Raw genomic sequence first — 22,695 nt, forward strand, 5'->3', positions numbered from 1 at the left:
AAGGTACTTAGGCCTTAATGTGTAACGAATCAAATTACATAAACTAATTTTTTTTAATTAAAATGACGATAAACTTTATAGAAATAAACAAAGCAAAATCATAGTATTTTAATGAGTAATTACATATACTAATAGTTAATCGACGATCCGTGAAGCTCTCCTAGCATTCTTAATTGCAAATTGGTTGATCAACTCTTCATAGTCTATACTCTCTAAGATTTTGTTCTCAATAGATATCATTGTCAAACCACTAAGTCTTTCTTTTGTCATTGTGGAGTGTAAGTAAGATTTCACAAACTTCAATTTCAAAAAACTCCTTTTTGCAAATGCAACCGTTAGTGGAATAGTCAACAATATTCTATATGCAATGCTTGCATTTGGGAAATAATCAAGCTCTTTTAAAAACTTCAAAACATGTATATGGTTGCTAAATTCATTGGTTTCCAATGTCTCAAATAATTTCAACTCTGTATAAAGTTCCTCGGCATTAATATCCGATTTTTCTTCAAACTTGAGTGCTTTTTCAAGACAACAACAATACGACTTAAGATCTTTATCTTCAATTCCCCTAAAATTATTCGGAAATAAAAAACCAAATACTTTGTCATACTCTTTGAATTGTTCAAATATTATCTTAAGATAAGAAATATGATCAACAATGAATAAGAAATAATTGACTCTAAAATTCTCTTCATGTGTAAATGAAACTTCTTCGCTAGTTGAACTATCATCAAACCTTTTTTCCTTTCAATCAAACGCTTTTGTGGAAATATTGGATCAATACTCATTTCAATAGCAATCTCCTTAGCTTCAACGATCGCATTTGAAGAACCAGTTTTTCTATAATCCTTGAAGTACTCAATCAATTTGTTTATTTATGTAATAGCATTATCAAGATGCATATCTTTTGATTGTAACTTCTTACTCACAATATTCATATCGTTTAGTACTTTATATCAAATAACAGTTGATACCAAAAATTCAAAGCCACCAACTTCTCTTTCTGCTAGTGAAATTGTTTCACTTGTAATTGCAACATCATTATCTTTTTCTCCAACTTGAAGTAATGCTTCCCGTACATCCACAAGTTGAAGTTTAATAGCCTTTAGACTCTCAACCCGACTTTCCCAACGACTTTGACACAATGACTTAAGACTCCAAGCTTTAACATTATCTTTCAAAATTTCCCACCTCTTAGTCGAATTTGCAAAGATAGTATAAATGTGATGGATGCATCAAAAAAAAAGTTCTTTCCTTTAACACACTTGTTAGCCATATCACATAATGTTAGTTTAAGAGAATGAAAACCACAATGAGTGTAAAATGCTCTAGAATTTACATCTAAAAACCTATTTTACACTCCTTGGTGTTTTCCTTTCATGTTTGCTCCATTATCATAGCCTTGACCACACATATCATCAATTTCAAAACCAATAGACTTTAACTCCTTAAGTGTAATATTAAATAGTCCTTTTCCAGAGGTAACATCAACATTAAAAAAACCTAAAAATGACATCTCGAGAGTAACAAAATTATATGATAATATTAAATACCTCACTATTATAGTCATTTGTTCCTGGTGACTTGAATCGGGAGTACATTCAAGTATGATTAAGTAGCACTTTGCTTCCTTTATCTTCTTGATAAGTTCTTTTTTAATTTCTTGAGCTAGCAAAGGTAATAGTTCGTTTTGGATTAAATAGCCAAGATAATGCACATGAAGCCCATCACTTGTGATCCGCCATACATGCTCTTTGATAACGGTCAAACTCTTCCAACATTTCAATGACACCCAAAAAATTTATGTTACCTACTAAATACAGTTAACAAATAAGAAGTGAAATTAGTCATAATAATTAACAAAAAGGTATTTGGTGAAATTAGAACAAAAAAATTACAATTTATAGTTACCTTTTTTATATAACTTTTCATTGGATCCATGAAATGCTAAATTATGTTTAGCAAGAAACTTCACTACTGCAATGATTCTCAAAAGGACTTGTTTCCATTAATCTCTTTCTTTCTTGAATTGCTCATATTAAACTTTATCAATTGTTTCATTCAAGTTCAATCTTTTACGCATATCAAACCACTTATTCCTATTTGTAAGATGATCCAATGAAATTTCGTGCTAGTGGTAACATGGTGCCAATCTGCATAACCTTTACCATCCAACTTACCGTTTGAAATCACTTTTCTAAATACTTTACAACAAAAACGAAATACCATGTCTAGCTATTTCGATATACTAGCCATTCTCTATCACACTTCTCCAAATTTGGTAAAGTTCTTATATATAAAGCTGCAACAAACCGTCTACCAAATTTATCATAGGGACCATACATAATACTATTATCTCTTTTAGGACCTTTCTAGACCAAAAGTTTAATCTCCTTAGAATTAAGTTTTTCCCACCTTCTTGGATTATATATATCAACAAGCTCTTAAACGGACTCTTGCTCTTCTGCCTCTTCTACTTCTATATGCTCTTGCTCTTCAACATGCTTTTCAATGTGCTCTTCAACATGCTCTTCACTAGGTTATCTATGGATAAATTTATCTAGAGAATCGGCATCAACCTTTCTCTTTTCTTCATCTAGTTTTCTTTTTTTACGTTTTTACTACCGGATGGTTGTTTAGACTTCAACTCTACAATTTTACAAACAATAAACATAATTTGATTCTTTAAACACTATGGTTTATGAATTCCAAATTTTAGATAAACAATTATACAATAAACATAATCTCATAATTTAATTTGTGTTTCAAATAATCTATTTCAAAATCATTCATTGATTTCATTTAACATTGTAAATCATTCATTCAGATTTCAATATGAGAATATGACATAATGACAATATGACATATTGATAAACAATTAAACATTCATGAATAGCATTCAAGAATCAAAAAAATTAAACAGTTAAAGAAAAACATTTATACAATTACATAATTAAACATACCATGAATCTGAAAAATTGATAATCTGTTTATTCTATAATTCTTTCAAACATTCACCTGATTCAAGTATGCAATTGAATTAACAATTATAATTTACAAACTTATAATCCTTAATTCTTTATTCCTCATTCCTTAATTTCTCTAATTGTCTAAGACTCTAATCGTGATCGACCCTCACCTAGAATTTGTTGTAGTGTTGTATCAACGTTGGAGGATTAAGGATGGACAATGATTCAATGAATGATTGAATGATGAATCGATGATTGCTGCTGCACGCTGTCGCCGAGGCATGATGCCCTGCCCACTGTCGACTGATTTGTAGTTTTGTTGATTGCTCCAATCGATTTTTTTTTCAAGAAACGAACACGATGAATCGATGATGTATTAATAATTGATTGAATGATCGATAGACGATCGTTGCTGTCTTCGGTTTTAGTTTGAATATGTCACGCTGATTTCCGATTGGATTGCCTGGGGCTGAAGTGCTGAACCAATAGATCATATACTATTAAAAAAATGGGTCCCTTAGAATTTTAGGTTCTGCTCCATTGCCCATATTACACCTGCCTTAAACCGGACATATTGAAAGTGAAATCACAATTCTAAATATCCAATTACTTTTATTACCCCTAAATTTCTAGCAGATTTGATGAAAATATATAGAATAGCATGAACGTAGATTGGAATATTGGATGAGAACCGAGATAAAAAGCCATGTGACACCGTTAACACTTTGAGTTTCGGGTCTTATTTCAAATATTTTCCTTCTAAAATAAGGACTAAAAGTGTTGTTACTGACATAATGAGGGACTAGTCATGTATCTTACTCCTCATTATATAAATCGTCAACCCTTACCGTTCTGTTTCGCGCTTTCCTCACGCTATCACACCATCCCCACTACATCCTACGATTGACACAGCCACCATCGTCCATCGCCTCTCTCGTTTACAGGTGACGATCATAATCTGTATGATGACTTAGTATTCCTTTTTTACTGTATTTACTCATCGTTTTAGGTTTAGTTAATCTCGAACACTTAATAGTGATATATTAGGGTTTACTAGATAATCCTGTAATCGTTATCAAACTAGTTTATTAATCTCGAACACATAATACAGGGATCGTATTTATAATAAATGATGCAACTGTTTTCTAATTTAGATTCTATAACTTTAGAATGCAATCCATCACTTGATGTTTAAATGCATACGATTTTATAGAGTTATGAATGTTAAACCTAGTACTATTCAAATTTGAAACTAACATCAATAATATTGACTGGGTTTCATTGTTTTCTATTTTCTTCTTTTTTAATTTGATGATTTTCTTTTTTTATAATTTACAGGGACCCTCATGCCTTTTGCCCCTCCGTGCACACATTGGTGGTTAAACGTGCTTGTGCACTGGTTCTTGAACCGAAATAACCTGGGAAGCCTCTGGAAGATTTTGTTCACAATTGGACATATTTTTATTAGTTGTGACACAAGATATTGTGTTCTTCTCTAACACGTTCATTTGGTGGACACTTGATTTTTTTTCATCATGGGGAAATCAATGAAGTGTCCAGGATTTCGTTTTAAACCTACTGATGTTGAGTTGGCTATGTACTACCTCAAGAAGAAGCTATTAGGTAAAAAGCTTCACCCCGAAGTTATTGCAGAGATTAATATATATGATTTCAGCCCATGGGATCTTCCAGGTATTAGTTTGTTGAATTTAAATGATATTAACAACTTGTTTCCTTGATTACTCTTTTCTTACATCTAACATCGGGAACCTTTATTATATTTTTTCCAGCCAAATCCATCTTGAGTGGTGATCTAGAGTGGTACTTCTTCTGCTCACAATCGAAAAAGTATTCAAGTGGGACCCGCACAAACCGTGCAACTGAAACCGGTTACTGGAAAGGAACCGGAAAAGATAGATAAGTCAAATACAATGGAAGAAAGGTGGCAGTGATAAAGACGTTGATTTTCCATCTGGGTCATCCACCAAAGGGGACAAGAACAAATTGGGTAATGCATGAATACCGAATGAAAGATGATGATTTAGCCAATCAAGGAGTTGCTCAGGTACTGTGTCTTATCATTTATAATAAACACAGGTTTTATATGAACTTTTTAGTAACTACTGAAATTACTTTTATTAACCTTTGTAACAAACTTGGGATGATGTGTATTGCAGGAGGCGTACGTAATCTGTAAAGTTTTCGAGAAAAGAGGTGCAGGACCACAAATTGGTTTGAAGAAGAAGAATGGGATGATGATGATGATGATGATGATGATGAGACATCTTCAGGGGTGGTTACTCTGTTGGCGAATCCTAATAATATCACATCTTTGGAAAATGAAAGACTTACAAATGTTCCTGTTAATGATGATGTCATGCTTACCCAGAGTGACCTTGCTCCAATGCTTTGTAATAATGACACTCAGGTATGCAATCTTTAAATAATTTCATTGGAAATTATACATACAAAGAAAACCTATCTCTTAGATGCATTCCAGATTTTCGTTGCTTCTCCTGTAGAAAGTAGTGAATTTTGTTTTTTCTTGTGATGTCTACAGGAGGTAGAAGATGGAAGTAAAGGGAAGTTAGCAGACATGAGCAACTTAGATGATTTGGGACAAAATGCAATTAACATGTTTTTCATTGATGGATTTGCTGATGATGATGATGATAGACTGAAGTTGGATGCATTTCTGCAAGATGATTTCTTAGACTGACATTGATTGAACGTGGCTATATATCATACTTTATCAACTTTTCTTTGCTTTCTTGATGATATTGATTGAAAGTGTCCTCAATGTAGTTTTAATCAATAAAAAATCAAGACATATCCAAAAAGAAAAACATTTTTTTTTTTTGAAAAATCACATGTCAAGTTGAGAACAAAGTTGGAGACTGGGGTGGAAGAATAATAGAACAATAACCCAATAAAATCCCAAGAAAACATATCCAATGGAATGCAATCTTTTATAGTTTTATTTTATCAACTGAAAATTACAACGTAGTTTCTTAGTCAGAAGTGAACCGCAAAATATAAATTAAGAACAAACTCTAGATTCTAACAAGCTAATTCAAAATACGAATTCTATCCAAAAATGTGTCTAATGGATTCACAATTAATGTCCTCTATGAGAAAGAAATGACTATATAGATGTCAGGTTAAATATGACTAATGGATACACAAACTCTCCTTTTATGAACTTGGTTTTGAACAAAAGTCACTATATAGAATTACTAAACGTTTGATAGTGGGACTTACGAAATATGACTAGATAAGATTGAACAGAACTATACACGATCAGATAAATTGTTAATATGGGGTTTGATAAGACTAGGTACCAAATAATATAAATTCTAAAGAACATTTAAAACAACTAACAACATCCATATTAAATATCATTCTTGAAGTTGAAACCACAAATTACTTTATGTCGAAACCTAAACTAGACAATTTTTTTTTTTGAAATTATTTGTTTAAGAATAAATTTATATTATTTGTTTAAAAACACATATGAGTAATGAAAATATTAAGTATCATTCTTTAAACTAGCCTTGTTGAAAATAACCGAAACCCGAATTACCCGTCCAACCCGTTTTTAATTTGGGCGAATTGGGTTGGGTAACTCGGGTAACGGGTATAAATTTTCGGGTATTCGGGTTATCTGATTTTTTATTAGATCGAGTATAGAGTATACGTATAGGGTTTCCATTATACTGGAAATACCCGATTTTAAAATAAATAAATAAATAAAGAGCATGTTGTGTAATATCCACTTACACATGTTATCTTTTCCTAATAATCATGTACCACTTTGATTAGTTATTGATTTGCGTATGTTTTTCTTGCTTTTTTTTGTTAGTTGTAAAGTCTTGTATTTTTCTTATAGATGTGTTTCTTCTTTATAGGTTGCAAAATCACAATTAGAAAATGAATGTTCTCGACATAACAACATCGAAGTTTAGAATTGAAATCATGAAACAGGTCCATGTGCTACTTGTGATTTTCCGTAATATCTATTTATTATTATATATAATATAATATATCTTTCAATTGGTTAATATTTTAATAAAAAATGGAATATTCTCACAAATTACCATCATAAATGGTAATTTATCCCAACTTTTTAGACATTTCTCAAAAATACTACCATGTCTAAAATCGGATATTTGGACTAGATTGGACTAGACTAACTTTATTGCTTTACATTTTTATACAATAATTTGCAGTTGATGACAAATATAACAGCCATGAAAGATTAAAAGGGTGCGTGAGTCTAATTGGGATTACTTGTGTCAAATATGTGGAGGCGCTTTGCAACGACAACTTGATGATTTGATAAAAGTTATTGGCAATTTTCAGCCCACAAATGAGAAGGATTCTTGGAGATGGGATGTTGATGGTGTCATGGGGTTTTCGGTTCATGATACTAGGCAACTTATTGACAAGGTTTCGCTTCCAGATGGATCTATCAGTTACTAGATCGAATCAATGTGTGCCGCGGAAGGTAAATATTTTGTGTTGGCGGGTGTTGCGAGATCGACTTGCTACAAGGTGGAATTTAAGTCTTAAAGGTTTCGAGCTTCCTTCTTTGGTTTGCCCTATGTGTGATGATCACGTGGAGAAAAAGGATCATCTTTTTCTCTTATGTAATTGGCGGGTTCTATTTGGCGAAGGGTTTTTAAATGGATTGATCTAGTGTTGCTGGTTGGAATATGTTACAAGACATATTTGATTGGCTAGATATGGTCTCTGGATAGAGAGAAAAACAGATTGATTATTCAAACGGTCATTTGGATGATGTGGAGATTTCGAAATGATATTATATTTTGTGAAGTGGTTCCATCTAAAGTTTTTATTTTTGATAATATTGTTAATATGTCTTACAATTGGTTTGTTCATAGAAACAATAAGGTTAAAGCTATTTAGGTTAATTGGCTTCAAAACCCATTATTAGCTATTTCTTTGTAATTTCTAGCTTTTTGCTAGTTTGGTGTTCAATTTTAAGTTGTTCAAAAAAAAAAAAAAAAAAAAAAAAGGGTTGAGCACGGGCACAGTGGGGTTATAAAACCCAAAGAGATTCAAATCGGTAGTAGAAGATATATACTATAGATACATCGGCTCACTCACTATTCCTCCTCAAAGTTGTGCAATTGAGCATTATATTGTATTTGCCATTTTGGTAGTTGAAGCTTTAAAGGAATGACTTGAGTTAATCGATATATTTGTATTTATGTATTTATGCATTATATTTATGTATAATTAAAAACATAAATTAATAAAAAAAAATGATATCTACAAAAATCAACTAATATCGTTAAAATAGACCCCTCCCAAGCTAAAACACGAATACCCAAACATCATTTCGGTCCGGGAATCGGTTATATTTTCATTCGATTGTTAGCCGAAAACCCAACCCAAAAAATCAAGAACCCAGCAGGTATACCCGAACAACAAGCCTACTTGAAACCACAAATTCTTTGTTGTTGAAACCTAAATTAAACGATTTTTTGTAATTATTTGTTTAAGAATAAATTCATATTATTTGTTTAAACACACGTACGAAGCAAATTAATAAAAGTATGTAAAGGAAAAAAAAAATCATAAATGCTTTGTGGAAAATATACACTGTAATTAGATTATTCAAAATAAGGTGTTGTTTGTTTTTTCGAATCGAATATTCGTGAAATCTGTGGACCACCTCTGCAATACTCTGTAACAGAATATGTGGAACAAACAGCTGCAACTCATAATAAGACGCATATTTGCTTTTTAACATCTACAGACTGTTGTAGTAAAACTGAAATTTAAATAAATAAATTTCATAAACTGAAAATAATTTTCAACACCGAAATTTAAAATAATTCTACTCTTAAAACATTGAAAGAGTACTAAAAAGAACATGTAAAAAAAATATATAAAACTTAAAAAAAAAAAAAAAAAAAAAAAAAAAAAAAAAAAAAATAGGCTAACAACTTTATTCTAGAAAAAAAATAATTTTAAAAAACATAAAAAAGAAAATAATAAAAAAATTATAAAAAAAAAAAAAAGTGCAAATGATGTCCTACAAAGTTCCTAAAAAATTACACACGTTAGAAAAGATGAAATGAAAACTGAAAATATTATTAACAGAAACGGTAAAAAAATTAAACTTTGTTTTAAATCAAGTTCAAAAAATTTGGTGGAAACTATAATAAGAAATTGTATCAAATCTGTACATGAAAGTTTTACAAAAAAATCTAAGTTTAAAAAAAAAAAGTTAAAAAAATAACTTATACCAAAATTTAAAAAAAAACAATTCAAAAAAATGAAAGTTGAAGAGGTTTGAAGAGGTAAGTCAAGTGTTGCGCCACGCAGCACATGCGCAGAGGTATTGCAGTCTGGAGTCTTCAAAAAACAAACTGCTACCAGAGGGAAAGTGGTGCGCGTGTGCTACGCCGCAAAGTAGAAAGTGATTTGAAAAGTTTTTTTTAAACAAACAGCACCTAAGTAGTTATACATCATTTTTACTACACTTTTTATAAAAATCACCAACTCTTATAAAAATTACCTATTTTTATACAAATACACTACAAAGACAACATCTGTATTATATGGTGATTACAACTTTTATAAAGAATTGCTATTTTAATAAATTAATAAATAAAGTCAACTTGAATTTTTTATTTAAAAAGCTACACCCTACATTCTCCTCGTATAGCCACCCCACTCCTCCTTTCCCCCTCCTTCTTATTCGGCTGAAACCCCTTCCCTCCTTCCATCTTTTTCATTTTCTTCACCTCCTTCTTCAAGAACAAGCCATTTCTCTAAAGATTAATCTCCCTAAGTTGGTTTTTGATCTTTTGGTAAGTTTTTCCTTACTGATCTAGTGATTATATATATATATATATATATATATATATATATATATATATATATATATATATATATATATATATATATATATATACACACACACACACTAGTTTTGTTATATTTGCACACACTAATATGCGTTAATATCCAAAGGATATTTCGTTCTTCAAGTGTTCTAAGCTTGAAATTGTTCATCTTCACCTCTTTATCCACTGAGAATAACAACTCAATGTGACTTCATACCCCTCATTTTCGTTTATATTCAAGTTTTACCGCGGGGGTGGGGGTGGTGGGGGGGGGGGGGTGTAATACAAGTAAACTTGTATAATTATACAAGTTGTTATACATGCTTTATCTTCATGTTGTCGAAAAATGTTATCTACATGAAATAATGTCATTACCTAGTATTATGAACATTTATGTGTGATATGTTGTTTAAAATAAAAATCTATGAAAAATGAGTATGAACATGCTATATGTTCATAAGAAAAAGTCATAAAAACAAAACTATAAAAACTAGGGTTTTTATGAACATAGTATAACTTTTCTAGCAAAAATGGTTTTAACCAAGTTATTACATCATTTTTTATGGGATATAAATCAAAATATGTTGTTTTGGACATATGTTATGAAACTAGTTATAAATACAAGGATTTGGTTTGCAAATAGAAAACCTAAAAATCTATCATACTATGTAAAAATTTAGGTATTCTACCAAAAATGGTCATGACTAGGTTATGGTACCATATTTGTGAGATTTGACCTAAAATATGTTGTTTAAACATATAAGGTTAGCTTGAATTAACTTCCACGTAGAATCGATTAGCATCCCTTGTGGATGATCTGAAGGGCCCACATACATCTCTATATATGAGGTCCAAAAAAACCTTCACATCTTTCACAAGATCCAGGGAAAAGTGATTTTGTCATCTTACAAATAGATAGGATTCAGTTGGAGTAGACATCTATAAAAGAAAGATAGTTTTAGTTGGATAAGAATAATCCTAGTTTTAGTTGGATAAGAATAATCCTCAATATAACACCCAAAATGAAATATCAAGGCTATGTTCCAACTAAATAATTCACAACATAGAAAACGGACGTCGTTATCTAATTGTAAATTATGTAAAGGTAGGTAAATAATGACTTACCAATTTCACCACAAAAATGAAATTTTAAATGAATTAAGTTTTAATGAAATTTCTAGAACTTTTGAGATTCATTGAAATTATTCAATGACATGTTTAATCTTGATTATGCTCTTCCATTTGTGACTGTGATACTAAGGATCACAAACAAGATGTGAATAACCATTCAAATTAGCTTGACACTCTTGATGTCATTTATCATCTAATTTTAATGTATCTGTTAACCACACACACTCCATTAATCAATGATAATTTTCGAGACACCCATTATCACTCTTTATTAGTCTCACATTAGTGTGTCGGTTAACCATACACACTCTACTAATGACTTATAAAATGTAGTGTGTAATTTCATGGATTAGCATACAAATTCACATTTTTTCTTAAACTAACTAAGATTGAGAATTTTAATAAAAAAAAACTTTACTTACTTGTAATAGCATTATACTTTTAATGAGGATTATTTTTCCTATCAAACTCGTTCAGCTAACGACCCTCCATCACACAGGGAACAATACATGAGAGTGGACACCCATTTAACGACCTTTTTATAGACCGCTTCCATATACCCTCTTTATAGCATGGTTTCGTGGATAAGATCTACTATTGATTTGACTGACTTGATCTTATACATATAATAATAATTAAAGTTTTAATTTTACATATACCATAAGGTGTATTTTAAAAAATTTCAAAATACTAGGTTTAATATTAAAACTTAAATATTAAAAAAAATAGATTTAAAATAAAACCAAATGATTTAAAAATTATCTATTAGTTAAACATTTAGTTAACTAAATTAAATCACATAATGATTATCTAATTAAATTAATCGAACAATTTAATCCTAATCCTTCCCCTTAATTTTCGAAAATGTGGGTAACGATTATCCAATTTTATAATTATCCTATTTAATCAGATAAACTAATAATTACCAAAAAATAAGAAAACTTTATATGTAGATACATATTTTTGAAAATAATAGTTTTAGGAGGTAGGTAAGTATTTCAATCCTTACCTTATATTTCGAAATCTTGAGGGGCAAGAAACCCTTGCCAAACTCGAAAACATGGGAGCCAAGGTAAGGGTTTCATCCCTTACCAAAGTTTCGAAACTTAGGGTCTCAGAAACCCTAATTTCAAAATCCTTAGCCTAAAGGGTTTGATTTCCATAAACCCAAATTTGATAGATTCAAAAATTATAATCATTCAATAGAAAACAAACTTAACGCTTTGATACCACTTATGGGTTTTAGACATTACAAAAAAAACTTCAAACTTTAAGTGTGCATGTAACCTAAAACAAAAGATCTATGTTTTCAGTATTGAACTTATAACTATGAACATAAAAAAGAACCCTAGGTATTTTCTAAATCTAGAAATAGAGAAGAAAGACATACATTTTGATCATTTGGAAAAAAGCAACACAATTGTCGTGTCTCTCGTGGATCATACCCAAGCTAGAAATGAAGATGTTGAGGACAAAGGGGGAGGAAAATTCGGGATCTCTCTTGGATTACAAGTAACCGAAATTTCTAAGGCATAAGACCCTTTATATAATGCAACAACAAAACCCTACATAAGCCCCAAACCAATAAAATAACATTATCTTATTTTTGGTAGTTATCTAGCTTTCTAATTATCCTTAAAAGATAAATCTAGAGCCTCAATAACCTACTCAAAATTGTCCAGCCCTATCGTGGAAGGTTTTGGAGCCTTTTGTTCAACTATTTAATAATTACACTCTAGTCCCTGCACTTTTAGTTAATTCCGTTAATCCCAAAATTAATTCCAATTAATTTCTGATTAATTATTAATTAAATATTAGTATTTCAAATTAGTATATTATTCACATAATATATTAATAAATTATTTATTTTCAATTTATTAATCAAATAATAAATCAATCTCTCTCTCCAAAATCATTATGTCCAATTACTAGGTTTGAGGGCAACCTAAAAAGACTGTGTTGCTATCAATTAAAGTTTATATCAATTATAGTTAAGGGCTTAGACATCTAATCCCACCTAAACATCTTTTCTTTAAATGTGCTCTTAAGCATTTCTGCTTCAGTAACTATCAACATTTGGGTTGGATCAGTTAGCTTCATGTTGATATTCTTCATATAAAATTTCTCATTGAACTGATCATACGAGTTTAGAAGTGAGAGAAGAACCTAGTCATTGGCTTCCACCCTTGATAAAAACGACAACCAATCTATCTAACTTGTCAATGCAAGATTTCATTTTCCGAACATGCGTACACATAAAGTGTTTATCTTGATGTCTACATGACAAAAAGGATTGAGTAGTCTCGTATCTTTCAACTTGAGAAAATGTGACATTAGGAGAGTCACAAATGGAGGAGACATGAAGAGAGATGATATCTAGTTCCATCATTTCCTAAGGAAAGGAAAACAATTTTACCTTGACTTGAAATTGAAAGACCATCTCTAGAGTATTGAGGAAAACTATTTACATAGAAATGAAGAATACTTTTTCTATCTTTATAAGACATTAAAAATAGGAGAAAAGAGAATTCAAGTTAGTTGATTTTAATTCTTAATTATTAAGCCACATTTTAAATTAACGATATGATCCATATTTTCAATTCGAACTTTGAAAACTGATGTCGTAGTCAAATTCGAATCTATTTTAGGTAAGTAAGACTTTTACTAATTCCAATCTTATGAAACTTCTTGATCTTTTGAGATTCACTGAATCGTATCAATGACATGTTAATCTCAGATCATGCTCTTACTTTTGTGACACGGATGCAGACGATCATAAATAAGATGTGAATAATCATGTAAACCGGCTCGACAACATCGTTGTCATTTATCATCTCACATTGATGTGTTCGTCAATCACACATGCCCATCAACAATGATAATTTTCGAGATGCCCATCAAATCTATTTATAGTCCGTATTAGTGTATCGGTTAACCACACACACTCTACTAACGACATATAAAGCATGATGTGCATTTTCATGGATTAGCATACCTTTGACATTTTTTATAAAGTAACTAAGGGTTGGATTTTTAAAAATGATTTAGTTACTTTGTTACTTTATGTCATTATACTTATTAGTGAGATTATGTCCTATCAAATCCGTTCAACTAACGATCCTCCACCATACAATAGAGCGGTGGGTAAGAGTAGATACCCTATTCTTACGAATCAATTTAAAACCAGCCCAATTTCTAATTTATAGCCACCCTATTTCTACAAAAAAAATCACAAACAACCCTAGTTTTGCAAAAAAAAAAATAATAAATAAATAAATAAAATAAATAAATAAATAAATAAATAAAATATATAAATAAATAAAATTACGATCATGAAGTTGACTGGATTTAATGTTTTCTGACGGATGTTTAGATGAACTTGGAGTCTGTAACTTTTGAATGTGGGATTCATGTTTTTTAGTGATGTTATTTAAGTCAACTTAGGGATGAGTGTTGAAGAAAAAGCATTTTAGCAGGTAGGAGGATTTGGTTTAGGGTATAAGTTTCTAACCCATATTTAGATTTCAAAACAAGGGCATATACAAACTTGGTGGAATGATTTTCCTACCCTACGGGTTCCTTAAAAGACTTTTTGGGGGTAAACTCTATTTTAAAAGTTGGATGTAGGTCTTTAAACACCTTAGAAGCAAAATCAAAACCATTCTTATGGACTATATGGAAATATAGGAACGACGTGATCTTCACACCAAGACTATGGACAAGAGTCTGTTAGCTTTAGCTTATGATGTCAAGGCTTTTACCTTTTTATGGATTAAGAGTAGAAAGAAATCGGGTAGAAATTTGATTTGGAACTCTAGGGTTGAAACCCCATTGTATTGTACCATGTAATTCCAACTTCTTGTTTTTTTAATTGAAGTCTAGCATTTCAAAAAAAGATTTCAGAACAAGGGATTAGTTTTAAGCACATTAACATCAATTCAACATGTGAAACAAGATTCAACATCCATTTGCATATATCAAAATACTGTTGGATTTGAAGGTTTATGTATCTGACAAGTTAACATATAGGTTACGAAGAAGATGATTGTAGTAACTTGAACTCATATTAGATGTTCCAATGATGACCCGTATGTTTATTTTTCTTTATATGGTTACATGTATGTAAGTATAAATAGGAAGCCTCATCAAATACTCCAAAAGAAAAGGATATGTCCTTAAGAAATGATTATTACGTAAACTAAAAAAAATCAACACAAGAAATTAAAACCAAATAAATTTATGGTGGAAGTATTAGCAAAGAAGAAAGCATGGAATATTCATTATTTAGAAGCTTCAAGAAGTACATGAAAAAACGAAACGCACATGCACAACAAAGGTGCTTATTCTACTTGTAACTTCGTGTGCGACCTTATTTTTATAGTCTCACATCGAAGAAACAAGATACGATATTAAAACATATAAAATACATATAAGTATCACATTTAGAATACATTTAACATTTGTTTACATGCATCAAACACAACATGCATGCATGCATGCATGCTGCTGTATATATATCATCTTACGGCTGAAGAACAACACCCAAAGAGTCCAAGTAATCCCCGTACTTTGCATAGAACCCCGAAAACTTACCGCTTGAGACCCCAAGCGAAAATTCAGTCCCCGGGTTTGTGCCGTATGGCCCATAAGTTCTTAAGTTGGTCTGGAAAGTCAATGATGTAACCAAGGTGATGCCAGCATATGGTCCAACACGTCCACTAATTGTGATGAGGTACTCGTTTTCATTGAAGGTGATCTGGAACCAAAATATAAACATGATGACTGCTATATTATAAAATAAGAGCCCAACTTCGATATGTGCATGTATACATGACAGATGAATTCAAAGCGCGCTTACCTTATGAAACGAGCCACCGGCCTCGCTACCGAATGTTTCCGAATGGTCTGTGCCAGATTGATCCTTGTAAGTGAAGCGGACGAAATCTATAGCTTCTCCACTCCTAATGTCAATATTGGTAAGACGAGCACCATCAGGTATTATGAATTCCCCCGATTCATTTCCAGCCTTACCTCCCCAAGGTGCGATCCATACGGTCCTGCCTGCCTATATATATATATATATATATATATATATATATATATATATATATATATATATATATATATATATATATATATATATATATATATATATTGGTAGGAAAGTAATAAGTTTTTTTTCTACATTTTTTTTTCGCGAACAAACAAAATGAATCATTAGATGATTATTTGTAAGATGATTCACAAGAAAAAATTCTCAAAAAAACATCTCGATGATTCATTTATACAATGAATTTGTTGTTATTCACCAAAAATTATCATAAAAACGATTTTTTTTTTCTTAATTTACTTAAAAATGAATCATAAATATGTTTTTTTGGAAATTTTTTCTTGTGAGTTATCTTACAAATGAATCATCTAGTGATTTATTTATTTTGTTCGTCAAAAAAATATGTAGAAAATAAACTTATTACCTTCCAACAAAAAAAAAATTTCTTACCGGATCTATATCCTATATATATATATATATATATATATATATATATATATATATATATATATATATATATATATATATATATATATATATATATATATATATATAATAGAATATTACTAAAAGAGTTGAAAGAACTTTAACATTGACGAAAGATGTAAGCCTTATAATCCTATATAAACGTGACATTTACAAATATATATGGTAAAAGAATATACCATTAGTGTATTTTGATCTAGGAAATTTTCCTTCTTGTGGAACTAAGTTGTACATCTAGCCTATTACGTGCTCACTATATATAGACACCCGCTCTATGTTGTATAGTTCAAATGAGGTGACATGCATACCATGACCAGACTATATTTCACGTGATCCACATAAGCTACAGATGGTTGTTAGAAATAAATAACATTGCATCATATATATGACGTTTTATATAAGCTAAAAAGAAAAATACAATTTTTTTTATAAAAACCGGTAGGTTCCTATGAAACTTACAATGCACAAGTATTTAATGCACGTTTTGTGCATTGAATGTTGGTATACCGTAGGTTTCTTAAGAACCTTGGCTTTTTTTTTGTTTTTTTTTTAAAAAAACGCATCTAATAATTATCCTATTAAACAAGAAAAAAAAAAAACTTCAATATTTGGAGATGCACATACTTGTTCTTTGGATGATCTATTAAGATAGATTTTTAAACTTCACATATACAAACTGCAAAAGAAAAAAAAAACAATTTTATATATTCTGGGCCAACCAGCCTTGAAACAATAACCGGCCCACAAAAGAGTAGCCTAAATATCTCAAATTGTAGTCAACTTCTTGTTGACAGTAGTCAACTTCCCGTTGACCGTAAGTTCCTTAAAGACTTACGATTTTGGTGCTAATTTTAGATAATTGCTATTTTTTTGGTTAAAAATAAAAAATATAATCAGAGGATTTCGCTAGTTTTTGTATTTTTTTTCATTGTATATTTTCTTTGCAATAATTATCATCTTATATTTCCTCATGCAATAATTACAAAATAGTTATAAGGAGACAAATGCAGTAATTAGAAGTAGACATCAAAAAATAAATACTACCTAACGTTGATATTTGATAAACAAGTGTTCACACTCTTGTGTCTTTGCTTCTAGTTTCCATCATCTTTTTAGGTATTGGTTATACTACATGAACAACTAGACGTTACGACACAAAATAAAATTAGGGAGAATTTCATATATACCCTTCTTAAACATTAAAATATCATATTTACCCAATTTAATTTCTAAATATCATATTACCTTTTATAAAACTTTTAAATATCATATTTACCCTTCATAAAATTTCAAAATATCATATATTTCTTTTTTAAACATAAAAATATCATATATACCTTTTCTTAAATATCAAAATATCGTATATTATATTTTAAACATCAAAATATCAATGATAATATTTAAAATAACCTCTATCTACAACATGATAATAATCAACAACAACAAAAACTAGATAATCAAAATATATATTCTATATAAAGGGTTGAAGATGAATTTTTTTGTTTGTAATGAGGGCGACATTCCAACAACTTAGAAGTTCACATTCCATTATCATAGACGTAAGGATAATATGGTTAATATTTTTAATTATTATAATATTTCTAAGGTATAAAGAATGATTATAAAATATTAAAAACATTATAAAAAAGGATTTTGACAAATATGATATTTTGAAGGTTTATGAAGGGTAAATATGATATTGAGAAATTAAGTTGGGCAAATATGATATTTTGAAATTTAAGAGGGGCATATATGAAATTCTCCCGTTAAAATTAAGGTTAAAACATTAACCGATATTTATTTTAAAAAATAACATTTAACGCTATTAACTATGAGAATCACTTTTATACTAAAATAAAAACTTTATACAAATTAGATATTAAGTGATTCCATATGATAAAAGCGATATTTATTCTTAGAATACTGAAAGTGGAGGCTTAAAGTATTTATATTAACGAAATAGTATATACGAATGTGTTAAAGATCTATGATTTAAAACTATTGATTTAATCATTTCAGTTTTGATAATGTTGGGTTTTTTAAACAATTATTTTTAAGGCAATGTAATTTCTAATTTTATATAATGTTGGGTTTTTTAAACAATTATTTTTAAGGCAATGTAATTTCTAATTTTATATACTGTTTAAATAAAGTTCAATTTTGATTTAATTTTTTATTTAAATATTCATGTTAATATTTAAGTCAAAATCTATCTTATAAAAAAGTATTTATTTTACAAAAAATATCTCAAGATATTATAGTTGTTAATTTGAAATTTAATATATATATATATATATATATATATATATATATATATATATATATATATATATATATATATATATATTCATATGAGACGGTCTAATTTTATGAGACCGTGTGACGTAATCGTATTCACTCATTTAGTAGATAAAAAAATATTTTTAAAATGCAAAATAATTGAAATTTTTCAAAAATTTATGTTTCAAATATTATTTTCGGAATTTATATTTTCCAAAAAAATAAACCAAAAACTTAAAAATAAACAAAATACATTTTTTTACACATTCTAATAGAATATTAGAAGATTCTACATATCTGACAAATTTAGTAGAATATTCTAATATTCTAAAAATCACATTAGAATATTTACAGTTTAATATACTATTAGAATACTTCACGTATTTAAAAAAACGGTAATTTATTTGATTTTATTTTTATAGGTAATTAAAGTTCCAAAAATAATAATTAAAAAAATAATTTTTGGATTTTTTCCTTTTATTTTTCATTTTAAAATTATTTTTAGATTTGGTCTCACGGTTTCAGAAAATTAGGATTATCTCAAATGAACTTAAGCATATATCTATACCATTATATAAACCATTCATATTTGTGGGCCCCATACATTTTAAGACAATTATCTTAAAATTCAAGAAAAGGAAATATGGACCATCGAATCTACATAGAACGGTGAGGATTTAATTGCTGATGATCCATGTGAAATGCTCTTGAATAATGAGAAAGAGAGTTTAATCTAAGAAACTTATGGCCGGCCAGACTCACGATAACTCAATTTAAGAGGGTAATTCAAAAGTTTTTGAAATCAGATGGAACCCCAAAAGGCGTGTATCTGTCTCTATTTATTCAAGAATGGGGAAACCCTAATTTCTCTTGTAAAAGATGTCACCCCTCTTTCATCGTCCGCAAGATCTCGAGATGGACGTGAAATGCATCCGACTACTGCTATCCACCAGGTCTTTCTCCTACATATACTCTCCAGCTCGATCTATGTCATTTTTTGTTGTTAATTTTTCAATCTTTTATCTTGAGTTAATCTTCGATGTTGAGTTTTTGTTGCAGCAAATGACGATTTAAATAAGAACGAGGTGGGTTTCAAAGTAAAGGTTTTGAATTAATATCTTTTTGTGCTCTGAGTCGTCTTTGGTTCAATCTAATGATTTTATCATTTAGTTTTATAAATTTTGTTCATTCTTCTTTGGTTTGTCTTCTAATAAATGTTTACATCTTCTACAGAATAACCCATGTCCCTCTTGTCTAAATCTTCTTGATACCATGCTCCGCCTTATCACTTCATCTTACTAATGATCACCATCGTTAGTTCTCCTTAACAGCTAGCAACGTCTAACATATGCCCCTGTTCTCAAATAATTTGACCCTGATTTCTGTTTTCAAAGCTCTAACCACAGGTACCATTTTTGATCTAGATTTGCTTAGTGTGTAAATGGTCATAAACCTCACCATTTACCATGATTTCATTCTGAATATGTAGTGACTTTGCATCTCTAACCTGAGGTATCATTTCTCACCTAGATTTCTATGCTTTCATATCAGTTGGGTGTTCTGGGTGTTCTGGATCATACTAGGTCAAAAAACTCATTGTTTTGCCATAATTTCGTTCACAATTTTGTGTGGCTTTGAACATCTAAACTCAGGTATTATTTCTGACCAAAATTTCTTTGTTGTTAGTCATTTGTAGAAGGTATAAAGAACTTTAGTTTCTTTCTATTTTGTCTATTTTTTCTATTTTATGCATTTTTTTTTGTTTGTGTCTATCTTATTATTTTTGTAAATCGCTTATATAGAAACAGTAAAAATAACAATGCTCGATGTTGTGATGAGTCTTAAAACACATGTGCATAATATTACCAAAATCAATGGTATTAGTAAAGCACTACATGTATAGGTTGTCACTTTTGTTATTTAGCTATTTATAGATTTTATCTTTTTTTTTTCAGTATTGTTGTAACAGGAGAGTTTGGTGTACATGCGATCTTCTACTTCTATGTTCAAAAATCATTTTACAACCTTTGTTCTAATCTAAATCATGTCAATCACTTTTTCATCCCAAATAAGTGTTTTTCACTTATTACCGTCCGATAATTTTCTTCATTAGGTTCGTTTGTTTGCTTAAATGGCTGCTAATTCATAATACTTTAGTTTTACTCTTTTGACTCCTAATGTTTTTTCATGGACATAAAGTTGTTTTTTCTGACACTTAAATTTGTTTCAAAGATTTTTTCTTTTAGTGGGTTGTCCATACGATGGTGACTTAAAAGACGTAAAAATAGGAATATAAAATTAATAGCCTATGATTTTTATTCTACTCTTCTGAAGGGTGTTTCATACTACGTGGGCATGTGGCTGCAATCTTGTGTTTTGAATCTGCAATATTTTGATTTTGCATGATACAAATTTTTATTCTGAATGATTAGATGCAGCCAGATGTTGTTGAATTTGTCCAATTCAACCCATATTTGCTCTAATTGCCCGTGTGGTTGTTTTCCCATGCATAGTTATACCCATTTGGTGGAATTAAGTGAAAGCCCTTCTCAATTTTATCAAAGTTTGACTATTTTGCCACTGATATGTCCATGTGGTGTCCTTGGTTTTTTGTCAAATTTCAAAAGTTGGTTTTTATTGTTGGTGTGAGCTTTAAACTTTATTGCTATTGTTTTGAGGCTTTAAGGTATGCTTCCTGGTCGAATTTCACAAGAGGATTTTCCCTAAGTCAAATGTTTTTTTTTTTTTTTTTTTTTTTGTATTTTAGTTTATGGATGTCGCTTTATATTTTGGTGTTGGTTGGCTGTTTCTGTTTTTTTTCTTTCTCTATGTACTTTGTATTACTTTTCAACTTCCTGTTGGGTTTCTTTTTCTTTCTTAAAAAACGATTTCAAGAAGAAACTGATTTAGGTGTCATTTAGTTTATCTAGTTCGAGTTCAATTATTTTAAGGTGAGACATATCCATCTAAGTGTTTGTTTTATATTGGGTCTGGTTCTTATGGATTTTAAATTAATAAGTCTATAACGCCATAGTCTCTACTCGATTGTAACATTGCCAACTTTTCTACTCTATTTTTATTACCACAATCTGCCAATAAAGGTCCTATTTTAAAAACATCGATACATTTTGGACCTTATTGCTCCGTTTGATGCTATCCTGGTTACAATTTGATTTTTCCATTTATTTATATATGCTTACATAATTGCTAACTAATATTTGTTTGTTTTTATGCCATTATAGAAGCATTGTTCGTTGGTTCTCTTGGTTCTCTGTAGGATGAAGTCGAACTCATAGGAAGCAATGAAGCATATATCAAGAGATTGCAAGTAACAAGATGCATATTTAAACTAAAAGCATGTATGAATTTAATGTGACAGCAAGATTGACATTCAAAATTTAGCACAATTAAATGAAAGTTTTGATATTTACTTTGGCTTTAATCTTTTAGTTGCTTTGATTAGTTTTGTTGATTTTTAACTTTTTAGTTATGAACTTTTGTTCAATTTTTTAATTTTTGTTTTGATTTTTTTTCCATTTATGTTTTGTTATTTAACATGTTTGATTGTTCTCTTATAAATATCAACGGTTCGCCTCCTCATTACCTTTGATTAAAAATTGGATGCTCTATAATACTATTAAGGAATATTGATCATTCGAATGGTTTACGTAACGGAACAAGATTGATATGCAAATGTTTCCAGATAAACGTGATCGATGCAGAAAAACCAAATTAACATACTAATATATTTAAACTACTAATATATTTTAACTAAAATAATACAACATGTTTTCGTTTTTAGGCTAAACAACAAAGTTTATAACAACATATTGAAAGAAAACATTATTCGTTAAATGCAACTAATCATCATCCACTGCCAGATAAAGATTAGTAGACG

General features: G+C 29.8%; 1 protein-coding gene, 1 long non-coding RNA gene and 1 pseudogene across 3 annotated transcripts; 1 reads left to right on the forward strand and 2 right to left on the reverse strand.

Annotated features, from left to right (window-relative positions):
- Window positions 1-135: 135 nt before the first annotated feature.
- LOC145006813 (uncharacterized) lies at window positions 136-1,570 on the reverse strand. Its single transcript, XM_078965857.1, has 4 exons — window positions 1,554-1,570; window positions 966-1,134; window positions 679-848; window positions 136-568 (listed from the first exon to the last, which is right to left on the reverse strand). Exons 1-4 carry the CDS (start codon window positions 1,568-1,570, stop codon window positions 136-138), a joined length of 789 nt encoding a protein of 262 aa, XP_078821983.1.
- Window positions 1,571-3,835: 2,265 nt separating this feature from the next.
- LOC145006313 (NAC domain-containing protein 82-like) lies at window positions 3,836-5,699 on the forward strand (annotated as a pseudogene). Its single transcript, XR_013662859.1, has 5 exons — window positions 3,836-3,913; window positions 4,308-4,661; window positions 4,760-5,034; window positions 5,147-5,397; window positions 5,530-5,699. The product of XR_013662859.1 is annotated as an NAC domain-containing protein 82-like (transcript).
- Window positions 5,700-15,253: 9,554 nt separating this feature from the next.
- On the reverse strand, window positions 15,254-16,736 carry LOC145006247 (uncharacterized). Its single transcript, XR_013662845.1, has 3 exons — window positions 16,697-16,736; window positions 15,840-16,046; window positions 15,254-15,737 (listed from the first exon to the last, which is right to left on the reverse strand). It is a non-coding gene; the product is annotated as an uncharacterized LOC145006247 (long non-coding RNA).
- Window positions 16,737-22,695: the final 5,959 nt, after the last annotated feature.

Source organism: Lactuca saligna, chromosome 7 (assembly GCF_052625555.1).
Source record: "Lactuca saligna cultivar CGN05327 chromosome 7, ASM5262555v1, whole genome shotgun sequence".
Lineage (NCBI taxonomy): Eukaryota > Viridiplantae > Streptophyta > Magnoliopsida > Asterales > Asteraceae > Lactuca > Lactuca saligna.